At 39.9% G+C, this 13,521-nt stretch overlaps 1 protein-coding gene across 1 annotated transcript in view; it reads left to right on the top strand.

The window, feature by feature from the left end:
• The first annotated feature begins 5,080 nt into the window (after window positions 1-5,080).
• CSRNP3 (cysteine and serine rich nuclear protein 3) overlaps window positions 5,081-13,521 on the top strand; it is a 26,525-nt gene continuing 18,084 nt past the window's right edge. Inside the window, exon 1 of the mRNA XM_009274895.2 lies at window positions 5,081-5,243. Within this exon, the coding sequence (XP_009273170.1) occupies window positions 5,096-5,243 (148 nt within the window). The 5' untranslated portion in view covers window positions 5,081-5,095. The remainder of the gene's footprint in view (window positions 5,244-13,521) is intronic.

Here is a 13,521-nt window from a genome sequence, read left to right as displayed (position 1 = left end):
ATTTAGCCATTTAAATTGTTGTAGGCATTTCTTTTGACCATCCCCTTGGCAGTCTCATTGTTGACACTTACACTTCACTTCATCCTCATTTGAAGTCATAATGGCTGGAAATATTTTTGAAAGAAAGTGTGTAGGCTACAACTAAATACTGTGTCACTCTAATTCCAGGTGTTAATGTTTTCTCAGTTAAAGCAAGCATTGTGTAGTATAAGGTATATTTCCTCATAGGGAAGTTCTGACTAAATATTTAAATTGTACTCTTGACATTACGTTAGCTGTGATATGCAAACTTAATGTTTTAAAGATGTAATTAAAGGTGTTAAGAGAGCCGAGTTGATTTTAAGGTCGCCAGAAGATAAAATAAAGGAATCCAGTTGCCTCTTATTGAAGGGGAGAGGGATCAATGTTCAGAAAAAGAATTTTGAAAATGAACAGGCCAAGCTATCATTTCCCCAGAGATCCTATTATTTAATACATCTGCTTTGTTTTTCAAACATTTCCTTTTAAAGTGTTTTAGAATTGATCAGAATCCCATTGTGTTTGAAGGCAAGGCAAAATTACAGTGCTAGCAGAGCTCATTTACTGATGCAGAGGTCCAGTAACATACTGTAGGGAGGAGCATGTGTTCCCTAGCAGTGTCGAGATGGCTGTAAAATATCCTGTCCTTCCAACGACTCTCTTTGAGCAGAAGTACTTTTTTTTAAAATCTAGTAAGGATAGGCTGTGGTCATTGAGGACTGCAGGTCTTTTGCTTCTGAGTAAGGTTTAGTCCCTAAGTCATGTCCCCTTAATGAAATAAGAAGCAAGGCAATTAGAGGTTAGATGCTTGAGAGTTAAATGTTTTAATCCCCAGTGTCCGGGTGGTTACCCTTCAGCATGGAACCACAGCTCAGCTGTTTGCTATTGAAGCTCCCTATGCTCCACAGTCACAGTCCAGTGCCCACTCCTGAAGGCAGGCCCATAAACCTTCCCTTTCAAGAGCAGAACATAGGTCACTCTTCCTCTTAAAACATCTTTCTTGTAAAGATCTGCTGCTGAACGCGTTTCCTGTAATTTACACAGTAGTTTTAACAGCTAAGGAACTCACCAGGATGTTGCAGAGCTCAATCTGTTGTTCAGTAACTGCTGCCTCTAAGCTATAGCTTAGCAGAGAGCACCCTGGTCCTTTGCTTAGGTGGAGACCGTTTCACTGTATAGAAAAAATTGCCAGGATTCATAGTCCAAAGAGAGTGTGCACAGGTAGCATGCCAAGTGCTGTACTGTATTAACCAGCCTTCGGGTACATAAACAATCACTCATGGGTTTGGGCCTGGCCCAACCTTTCTGTCCCTTTTCCTTCTCAACGTGCTCTGCACTCATACTCTGTTTTCCTTTTGTTCTTAGACACCTTGCTTGGAAGAACACCAAGTTTCAGGCTCCCAGGGAGACCTGGATGTGAAGTTATTCAGGCATCTCAAATCTCTGTAGCTTCTGGGTATGTGCAGAAGCGGCCTTTATGCTAGGGGAACTTTGGAGTGAGAAAGTGAGACCCTGAGAAAGCTCAGATGCCTTTGAAGAAGGCAGTTTGGTCACAGATGGGCAGAGCCTTCTAGAAAAGGGGTGTTGATTTGAGGACTGGTCAAAGACAAGGGCATTGGAGTAATTCAAAAGTTACTGGTTTCTCAATTGAAAGCAGCTGTTTCTCAGTCAACAGACAGTAATCAACCATTTGTATGCCCCTGTGCTCTTGTAGGGGGTAGACTGAGCAGGTGTAACTGCAACTGGTGGTGGCCGTACTGTGTTGCGTGGCAACGCGTACCTGCCGAGATCGCACATCACACCTCCTGCTTTTGTTTTCTGGCCCTAGGGAATCTGGCACCAGTTCCCAGAGCAGACTCAAGTTGGCTGTATCAGGGACCAGTGCTTCCTGTACATTACTCTCAAGAGTTGGATACCTTCTGATGGGAATCCATGTCTTGTTCTGGGAATCATTAACTCAGAATTGAGAAGAATCTGTTTGAATAGTAACTGAGTGCACAAGTGTTTTCAGACCTGCACAGTTTTTTGCTCACTTTCTCTTCCTTGTTCTGGCTGATGAACGCTTTAGTTACCACATTAAAAGTGGAATAGTGTCAGCAAGAGGCTGTGCTGCTTTGGGGACTTCCCCAGTGGCAGGCTGTTAAGGGTTGCACAGCTGTGCGATTGAGAGTGTAGGCAGTAACACGCCGGGTGCTTTCCGGCAACTGCAGCAGTTGGACAGACTCCTCAGCTTTGGGATGAGTAACTCGATGCTACGGTTCCATTTGTGTCTCCATTGCCATTCCCTCCCTGCACCCCCTCCCAAGTATAGAGGCATTTACTAATTCTATACAGGATCAGCAGATGCACTGCACTTCCCTTGTAATATAATTGTTATTGGTGATTGAAATGGAAATAGCACTATAAAACAGCAAGAAGACCTCAGTGACTTCTCTTCAGCTATTTTCACTATGTGGGGATTACCTGTATGTGTGGAGTTCTATCTAGTACAGCCTACTGCCTGACAGTGGTGTGTTTCTGCTGCTGTTTACTGTCCAAAACATCGTAAAGACTGAAACTGCTGTGGTTTTGAAGGGTCTGTGGCTATAGTTTCGGAGATGTGTTTTGTTGTGGTTTTTTCCCCCGATAAACTAGTATGAAACTTGTTGCCTCAGGAGGGCAAGTCAAATGAATTTATAAGAGGCTGTGCACTGTCGTATAGCAACATTTCAGCCTTATGCTTAGGGGAAATTGACTGCAAGGATGAGGAAGCAGAGCCATGTATCTGCAGTGGTTGTGGCTGGATTTCTCATCCCATTGCTTTCTGCTGAAGCGTTAAATACTGACTATTGCTGGAGACAGGATATTAAACTTAGTGTAATCATGTATGTGCTTCTCAGAGCTTTTGCTTCCTAAGAAGTGAATGAACTCCCTTATTATAAAACTTCTGTTCTAGTCCTTGTAATTAAATAATATCATAAAAATATTGTATAATGTATCCATAATTTCTAGTTTTGACTTACAAAGGCAAGTTTAAATCTGCCCATAACTCCCTCCTGCTGTGCTTAGGAGCTGGCAGACAATGTAAAATGCTTTGTCAGCAAAGCAAAACAAGTAATTAGAACTAACTTTCTGTTGCACTGGGATGAAACCATGATATTCTTTCCACCTCAGTCCCAGGATTTCCTATAGACAGACTTCAATGTTTGATGAATTATGATTTTGAATTAGTTCTACAGACTCTGTAACCTGGTGAGCCCATCAATTTTTAATTTTTTTTTTTGTAGCTCTCAGCTTCATATACCCATCCGTATCCTGTTCTAGCCTCATATCAGGCCAAAAGTTGGTTGCAAACCTCTTCACGCTGTTGCTTTGTTTTTTCCAGGAAGGAAACTGGTGTTGGGGCTTGAAGGGAGCTATAGGATGCATAGACATTGAAACTACTTGGTACTAGACCAAGTGTGAGCAAAGATGCCAGAGGATCTACTGAAGTGCTGTGCTTACAGGGTCAGAACATAGCAGCTACATCACTGAGACTACCTCTATATTAATTAAAAAGATTAAAAAGGTGCAGGCTAAGTACAGCATTCTCTGGCTTCTGCTGCCAAGTGGCAGGGTATGGTTCTTGTCCACAGTGGCTAAACTGCCAGCCCCCTGCCAAAACCCGGGTGCCCTTGTCCAGCCTGCCTGCTGGGAATGGTTCTGGCACCTGCTTCATCCTGTGTTGTCCAGGAGAGTACGAGGTGGCCTGGGCCAAAACTCTGAAATGTGCTAATTGTTAAACAGTATGGCCAGTACTGGAGTCTCTTGTTAACAAGACAAGTTAACCTTGTCTGTCTTACTAGTAGTCATTTAGCTCAGCATATGTTAGCTTCCTGACAGATTTATTTTTTTTTAACCATATAACCATAGAAATGTTGGTTGGAAGGGGCCTCTGGAGGTTGTCTAGTCCAACTTCCTGGATGGAGCAGAATGCAGCTGGCTCAGAATTAATGAGTCCTAAAGGCAGCTGCAGGGATATAAAAAGTTCTATTTCAGTGAGAAATGCAATTTTTTTTGCCCTTGCTTTCAGTGGGATTTGGCAGAACCCTGTGGTAAGTCCGTAGCGCTAGGTTGTGTGTCCTACTCAGTGAGTCTAGCATGTCATCAATCCTAGACAAACTTTTTGCCTGGATAAGTATCAGCACTGCTTGCCTCTGCAGTGCTGCGGGTGGCATGGTGGCAGCTGCGCATCCTCTGAGCAAGTTCCAGCTGTCCTTGGTCTCTCCTCAGTTCGTTAAGGGTACACTTTCTCCTTAATTACATGCAATTCATGTTATATTTCCACCTCTGCTGCTAAATTTCTGCTTGAATACTTTGCTTTATAATCTACTCAACCTCAGGAGTATATTAGGCATCTCATTTCTTAATGTGGGAAGGAAGGAGTTTGGGAGGCAATTGGTGTCTCTGACTGGAGTGGGGAATTTCTGAATTCCAGGCATTTATTGAGCACTAAATTGGTATATGGTCTTCATGACTTCATTGTCTTTTATCTGTCTGTAATATTGGAGTTATCAGATGGATTTCTTGTAGGGGTGATGTGAGCGCTGATTAGATCACATATATTTGGCAATGGGAACTGTAGTGTTCAGAATTATTTCTTCCTACTCGGTTTCATCCCTGATTGTGAACATTTCTTCCTCCCATGGCAGCCAAGGGAGGGACCAAGTGAGGGTGTTTGAAAAGAAACTTCCATTTTTTCCTTGTTTGAAATTTTACAACATAACCTAGAAATCAGCGATGCTATTGACACCGAAATGGGAAAAATACTCCCTGAAAGCAATCTGTTACACATTATTCTAGCAAAATAACCATCTCCATACATGTCAAGTTAGAGTATGACTTTTGATGGTTTTTTTCTTTCTTACGGCTTCACTGTCTCCTAAATAATTATATCTAATTTCATACCAAGTGGTTATTCAAGACCAGAATTGGCAATTTATGGGTACTTCTAAGTAAAAATGACTTTGGAGATTATGACTGCATATTCTGCAGTTGGATGTTTCAGTGCCCCATTGCCTCTGTTCCTGTTACAGGTGCATGTGACAGCATTGCAGCGATGAGTGGAATTTTAAAGAGGAAGTTTGAAGAAGTTGATGGCTCCTCACCTTGTTCCTCTGTGCGGGAATCAGATGATGACATTTCTAGCAGTGAAAGTGCTGACAGTGGTGATAGTGTCAATCCATCCACTTCTAATCATTTTACCCGTAAGTACTCAAGTTACGTATCTAAAGAATTCTTCCTGTTCCTCAGAATAAAATAAATTTTATGGTTAGATAAACATGATGGTTTTAAATTGAAGAGATGATAAGATGGACTCTCTGTGGTGTTCAGTTTGTGACTTGCTCGAAATGACTTAACAAGAAGGCAAAAGGGTTGCAAGTTTGCTAACCATATAAAACTATTTGTCACTGTAAAAACTTGAAGTCACTTGGAAGCCCCTACCTATTTGCTATTTGAATTATGTAGCTGTTTGTAGTTAACGTTGGGAGTTGTGCTTAAGGTATTTCAAATAGGTACTACAGGGAATGTGCTTTAGGTAAGTTTGTTTATTTTCCTTAGATAAGTGTAGTGCAGCTGTCAGCTATCTACAGTATTGTATTGGTAAGAGTTCTTCTCCAAAGAAAATAATAAGCTTTCTTTTATTTGGAATTGAGGAACATTGTGTGTGGGACACACTATTGCAGTAGTTTCTATTCTTCATGTAGGGGAGGGTATCTCTGTACTAGGCAATGGTTTTGTGTGCAGATAAGAATTTGGTTTTAAGTTAGCAAAGCTGTGTGCGCAGCATATATATCTAGGAAGAATCAATTTACAGTTTATGATATTTGTTTTAGGTGGTTATACGGTTTTAATAGTGAACTGCATGTTTTAAAAAGCAGGGGTTTGCCTCCTTCAACTCTGTTGGATATAGATCTCCCCACTGGAGTTAGTCTCTATAAAGCTATTTTCCTTAAGACTGTGGGCCAAGGAGTAGGTGAGGCTCCTCATCACTGCCCGTACACAATGTGATCCTTATAACTATGTGATTTAGATTGTGCCTAGAAATCATGTTTGTAGCATGTGATATGAATGTTCTTACTACTGATTTGTCTACCAAATGCTGCTGTGCAGTTTGAGCTAGGGTTTGGATGTGAAATCGATGGTCTGAATCCTCTTTGATCTAGTATGGAACACTCCTGTGCAAAAGGTTACACAGGCACAACTTTTCAAATGTGTTTACATGCAACAATCTTGATGTGGTTTATTATATTTAAGATGCAGTACTAGTTGGGGAACCTATTCTATTGAAATGCCACAAAGGAGTAAGTGACCCAGTAAATCTCTTTGGTGGTATTAAGAAATAGTTTGGTGACAATATTATCTGCATGCTGATCTTTTAACTTTTGCATCTGTTTAAGGACTTAGATGATTATTCATCATAGACTGAAAGCAGTTCTTTTACATCAGACAGTCATTGCCACCCACATAGAAGACAGCAATTTTATTGTGACTACACAGATAATACAAAGAAGGCTCGTAATTCAGGGGAGAAACTTGGAAGTTGTAATACATGCATGTAACGATAAGCTTTGATTGTAGTTGACACAATAAATAATTTAGCTTGTTAATAAAATATGTAAGGGAAACCACAGCATTTCAGTGTTATGATTAATGATCCATATAACTGAGATGTTTGTGGCCAGAGTAATAAATGTTTATCTGTGCGCACACTCACACACACACACATATATATAGAAATTGTACATATTACATTTTTTAAATACATATATATACATCAGTTGGCGATATGGAAATAAAGTAGCATGTGCATTGATACTACTTTTTAAAAAGTATTGTCTTTAGTATAGATGCAGCAGCCCAAATTCCAAGAAATCAATACAGAATAATCCCAGTATTATGTAAGGCTGGTTTGGGAAGAAAAGAATTGAACAGGTGGCCTCGGTGCTGCATTTGAATAGGCAAATCTCAAGGTCCTCAAGGAAAAGGCTTTTGGAGACTAGTTTCTGTGCCACTGGAACGTGGCATCTTTCAGTGTCTAAAATTCTGCTTTGCTCTTACTGTAATGCAGCGTACTTGCAGGAGCTTGATAAAGGTGGTAATTTTTTATTGGTAAGAAAATAGAGGATGTTGATGCTCAGATGAAGTATAGAATGGAAAGGTGGTTTTATCCCTACCTGATTACTCGCATCTCGCATCCAGACTCTCTTCCAGTGTACATCATTATTTTGTAACTTTACCAAGGACGCTCCATGTTGCACTTGATGGGGAAGTCAGATTTTGTTAATTTATTGTTAAAATGCTGCAAGTAGATTTTGCACCTTCTTCTTCTTTCTTAATATTAAAGCATATCAGTTACATGTTTACACAATTGACATCTACCAGTTGAGCAGTGTTAGAAAAATCACTTAGCTAGCCTTAGGCACATCTGCTATATATAAGAGCAACTCTGCACTAAAAAGGTGAGTCTTAGTGATGATGTATGATAGTAAAAGTTAATATGTGTTTGCAATAAAAATTAATCATGTTTATATTTAAAATAAACGCAAAGGAGTAAAGATACTTGACAAATGCTGAAAGATGTTTTTAACTTGATAACTGACTACCTCTAGAAAAAACAGGGTTTTTGTTGAGATTGGCTTTTTATTTTGTTTTATTCTTCTCACATTTTCTTGAGTCTTCATGTGCTTTGATTCTGGAAAGAATGTTTTAATTAGACAATTGGTGAAATTTTTATACACACAGGATTTGTTTTCATTTTGGTTTGTATCAGTTGGTTGACATCAGTTGTGTGTGTGATGCTGGATGCTCTTCAGTGCATGAGCACTTTTCTTTGTATGTACTTAAATTTTTTTTTTAACTTCTAGATTTTTTAAACAATATTATTTGAAAAAGCATATTTTGAGTTCTAGGAAGTGATAAAAAATGAACTGATCCTACTGAGGTACTTGGCCCTGTCTTGTCAAAGCAGAATACGTGGAAATTGTCAATGTTCATATCTCATGAATACAGGTGTCTTACAGAGCTACTAAGTGGTGCTCACTGGAAAACTACATGCAGATGTGTTGTACAACAATGAAACTGTTAACAGTGTACATTGAAAGGTGTTTTGTTCATTCTTTAAACACATTCATCTCCCAAAATAAAAGATAAGAGCTTTCCTATGTTGAATATTTGAATCCGTACTTTTAAGGGCATATGGAAAGGAAGAGTTCTGTGAGACTTTTTCAGTAAGCAGACTGAAAAGAGCCAGTGCAGAAGAAAGACTGGCCAGATTCCTTGCGTGTGTTACATGCCTGAGTACCTCCTTGATGGAGGTTATCTTTCTAAGCCATTTCCTGACACTTTGTACCATTTTCTTTTCTCTTTTGTGAGACACTGTCAGATCCTGTGTACTGTCTTCCTTCTGGTCTGTTTTCATATAAGTAAATCTGAGGTTCAGTATAAACTCTCTTTTACTGACTGGAAATGTGCGGATTGTGGGTGACCTGTAGTCAACGCTGAGATCTGTATGATAATTCTTTAACTGAGCTTTTAAAAAAAGCCTAATGTGGCTCTCTAAGTCTTATTTTTCCTTTCTAATTGACCTGACAGATAATTTTTTAATCGCTTGTAGCTACAACTCTTTCAGTGCTTCAGCAAGCAGGCAGTTTGTGTATAAATCTATCTAGAATAGCTGATGCATCTCAGTATTTACACAACCCTTGAAACAATATGTGTTGGGTCAGATAAACAAGAACCTTTCAGCTATCCTGCTCCATTAGCCTTAAGGTCAGTTTAACCTGCCAGCTAAATGAGGCACACAGCTGCTGTGGATCATTCAGGTGGGGCAGAACCACCAGAAGATAGCTTTGATCTCAACAATTAACCCTGTAGTGTGATGGCAGAAAACACATGACTGAGGTGTCCCTAAATGCTATCTGTTGTGACTACTACACAGGGATAAGTACAGAGTTTCTTTAACAATATATCCATTTAAATAAATCAAGACAGCAACAACAACAACAAAAAAATCCCTAGCCTAAGTTACAGGCGTCTTTTTCTGAGTCAGGAAATGAAATTACAGTCCATAAAGCATAGACAACTGTTACCAGGTTCATAACCAAAAAAAAAATAAATGTAGTATTTCTTGGTCAGGTATGTGTGATACACTTCTGCACATTTTTAAATCTCTTACCAAATGGTGATGAAGTGCCTTCATTACCACTGGCAGGTATAATCCCCACCATCTTTTTTACTTACTTTTCTCAGTCTATTGAGGTCATTTCAGTTTGATTCAGCAGACCATTAGGCACACCACAGATTTACCTTAATGGATGCCAAAGCATATTACTAACCAGTCCACATACCTGTCCCATTTCATGGCCCCTCCTCTATATCAGAAAGAGGGGTGTTCATCTTCAAGTAGCAGTCCAAGCATGCACGTGCAGTATTAGTCAGGGCTAAGAATATTTTTCCCCTTTTTCCTTAGCGGTACGTGGCATACGGGGTGGGAGCACACCTAATGCCATTTCAGCTCCTTTAAATTGCCATGTTGAGCTAGGGCACCCTGCTGCTGTGTTTCATCAGCTCCACAGCAAGTTGTCTTTGGAATTGCTGTTCAGGCTGTCAGTACAACGCCCTGACAGTTCCTATAATTGTGTGTGCTGGGTTCCATGCTCCAGCTCAGGTGTGGGGGATTCTTCCTGCCTTGTGGAGGTACCTGTCCCTAAACGCTTGATCTATTTTTCTGATAAAGAAAAATATCCAAATTTAAGTTGCAGAATTTCATGCAATTGAAAGACCTGGGAAGACCTCATCAAGTCCTGTCTTTTGCACTTTGGTGCTGGTAAAAACTCCCCATACCACATTAATTACAGACGCATCTCTTAAGAAACATACTTTGAGGAGCTGCTGCTTTCCTCTGCCATTTCAACTTCAGTGTAATGTAGCTGAAACTTTCAGAGTAATGCCTTTATTGCAGAGGCTTCTCTTCTTCACCTGCAGAGGCAGTCTAGTTGATATCCTCCATCAATTATCTGTATCTTGCCATTAACATTATCACTGTCATTAGCAAGGTTATCCTGCAGCCAGCTGTAATCATAGATCCTGTCATTCTGCTAATTAGGATACTGTCTTTAAGAGTATTGGATGCCTTAGGTTCATTATGAATGTGGCTGGTCAGTAAAGGTTCTGAGAAAACCTCTTGGTCTCTAAATGCTCTTGCCATCTTTTGATTTTACCGTTAAAGATAACAAGGAATTTGAAAATATAAATACATCCCCATTGCACTTCTTTCTATATGCCCTTGAAAGTACTGTTTTGAATATTCTAGGGTTGCTAGCATATTGAGGTTGCCTCATCTATGTGGCCATGCAGAACTTGGAAGAAGGTATCAAATCTTTTGAAATCCTTAGGAAGGTCTAGCTTCTCTTAAATTATCTTTATGTGAAGGATAAAGTTTTTTTATTTGGTGTGAGGTCAATAGCACAAGGCATTACCTGAGCTTTGAGGTTAAGCTGCGTGTTTAATGCTGGTTAATGATAGAAATCTAAATGAGTTAAAATGGTGATGCTGGCTTATTATGGGAAAACACTTAGAAGGTGTAGCTAAATGCAGGCATTCTTTTTTCATGGCATCTTGCAATTACTTATGTTGCCTGCAACCAGGCTTGGAGTTTCCTTGTTAATGAGGAATACATTCTTGTTGTTATTTGTTGACTCATGTTACAAAATGCAAACAGGTTGAGAGAGTCTTAGTTTTGATTTTAAAATAAGTCGGCTCATCTGGGCAGTAAAAAACAAGAAATGCAAAGAAATGCAGTGAAATGTATTGCAATGTCTTTGCTCAAATACTCATACAGAATGACAGGGCAGGGTATGCCATGACAAGATCTTGCCTGCTGTCTTTCATGTGGAAGAACGACTATTGTAGAGGGAGTTTTAAAAAAATCTAAAGCAGGGTTAGGAGGTACGCTCCCACTGGTTTTTAGAAGGATTTGTGCAACTAATTCTATTTCTATATTTTTTGAAAGTTTTCTCCTATAAACTAGTGCATTTCATATACTATACAAACAGAGGGACAGTTTTTGCCTTGCATGATGTTTTTGTTGGCTTAGATAACATACAAAGAAAATTTTTTTGTTGAAGATGTTCATGACAGATACGCAAAGTATGTTTGCAAATGCAAAGTCACGGACAGCTAAATGGGTAGTTCTTTTTGTATCAAATGGCTATTCACTGAAATCACCCCTAAGATGGGACAAAGGATTGCCTGTAGTGTCTTAGGAGAGTTCAGCAAATACAGTTGTTATGCATGGGTGTTCCTGCAAGGATCCGTGGTAGCAGCTTTCCTCCTCACACTGTTCGAAGCTGGGGCCAAGGTCAGAAATAATCATCTATGAAACAGCAGCTGGCATTTAAAGTAAATGGTGAGGCAGAGAGCAGTTCACCATCTCCACTTTTCCCCGCAGGCTGATTATATTTGCAGAATGGAGAAACTGGACTAGTATGATGAATGTCACAGAAAAGTGTTCTGGAAATAGAGGGTGCTGAGGAAGTAAACTTAAAGCTTGCACTGAAATATTAGTAAAATTCCAGCTTTTAGCATGCATCCCAAGAATTTAACATTTCTGTGAGATTTTAGACAAAACTCTGACAGCGAGGTAAAACGTTTAACTAAAGTACGAATGAAAAACCTCTCCTATTCATGTCAAACTTGTCTGTGAGCTAGTATTTTTCAAAAACCTTTTCAAATGTGACATAAATAAATGTAGCATTAGGCAGGCATTCCCATCGAGCCCCTCCTGTGAGGTGAATTTAGCTTTGGCTTTACCCGAGAGGAAGGTATCAGAAGGATGGAGCAGTGAAGTGCTGCTAGGGTAGGTGTTGCTGTTCCACAGCATTGTTCCTGTCCTGTCTAATTTCCACTACTCAATTTACACCTTTCTGAGTATGCAGTTCCCTTCAAGACTTCCAGGTTCAAATTTATTTCAGAGAATACCTCCCTGCCCTCAAGCCCACATGTTTCTTTGGGAGGGTATATTGTATGTCACAGCATTTCCTCTTCATGTGGATTTCCAGCATGTAGGAAAAGTGTTTCATCATTAAGCGTTTAAAATTTATAAATTTAGTGTTTGCAGACTCTTAGAAAAATACCTTTTGGGAGGTAGCGGGGTAGAAGGACAGGTAGGAGACAGAGGTAGAAGCAATTTCTTGAATATGACCTTTTCCCAAGTTTTTGTTTTCTGTGAAGATTGCGAAGCAAGCTGGCTTTTATAAGTGATGTCCTGACCTGGATTACCATGATGGATTAGGTTTTGCTGTTCTGTGGTGTTAGACTTGATGAAGCACTGCGTGGGAAAGTCATGGAGCAGGTGGAGAATGGTGTTAATCCTTCTTGCCATAGTGGTGTATATGGCACTAAGAGTATGTAAAAAGCAGACAAATGCATAGTAGAGTATAAGAAAAGCAGCATTTCCTCTGGTCTAAGATAGAGCTTTAATCCAAAAGGCTGCTTCATACACGTTTTTTCCAGCCTTTTGAAATTTTCATGTGCCGAAGATATTTCTGCACTGGTGACAATGAATTGCTTTGCCCTCATTGATGCAAGAGTGCTAGTAATCTGCCGGGTAGCCATATGGTTCACATTTATTTTAATGTGTCTTTGACATCAGGAGAATAGCTGAGACGGCAGAAGAAAGTGCTTATGTTCAGCCAGAACTGAGATTATTTATGTTTCGTAATCAAAGAACTACCAGTTTTCTCAGTAAAAAATGTTTGAAAAGCATGATGGGCTTAAGATGTCATTCCCATCAGGATTTTGTAAAACTAGGAAGCAGGCTTTGCATTTCATAGATGAACACAGCCGCAGCGGGATCTCTTCCCGGGTGGGGGGGGCTGGGTTCTGTTTCGGCCGCTAAACGTGCAGAAGGAAACACTCTGTCTTTCCCTGGTTTCACACTGCTGTAGTGCCACTGCCCAGAGAGCAAAATGAGGATGTTCAAAGGCAAACAAAAAGTGCAGATGTACAGTGCATTATATGTGTGTGAGAGCAGTTCAGGAAAACTTCGTTTCAGTCTGCCAGCACATTATTACTGTTGCTTGCCTGTTTCATCAGCTATAATTTATTCATATACAAATGAGACTTGGATGTTTCTCATAAGAGTACACTGGACTGCTAGTGTAAATATTGATTTTCCCCTTTGGAAAACTACTTTTCTTGGGATTTGGGAGTTGGGTGGGCCCATGATGACATATGTTACCAAGACATAAGAAATATATTATGAATAAATACGATAAAACCTGAATTTTTCAAATGTGGAAAGAGTTGGGGGGGGGGTGTCTTTCATTTTTCACAAATTCACAAATAGATAAATAATTGTGATTCTCAGGGGAGAGAGCAGAAAATACAGCTTGAGGTGGAGAAGGAAGGGGCACCAGAAGCAGCTGCAGAACTTCATGCCAGCTGTGGGAGGAGGCAGTGGCTGGGGCTGTTGGGTGCAGG

Source organism: Aptenodytes forsteri, unplaced genomic scaffold (assembly GCF_000699145.1).
Source record: "Aptenodytes forsteri isolate BGI_AS27 unplaced genomic scaffold, ASM69914v1 Scaffold255, whole genome shotgun sequence".
In the NCBI taxonomy this organism is placed as follows: domain Eukaryota; kingdom Metazoa; phylum Chordata; class Aves; order Sphenisciformes; family Spheniscidae; genus Aptenodytes; species Aptenodytes forsteri.
This window is presented reverse-complemented; position numbering and strand designations above follow the sequence as displayed.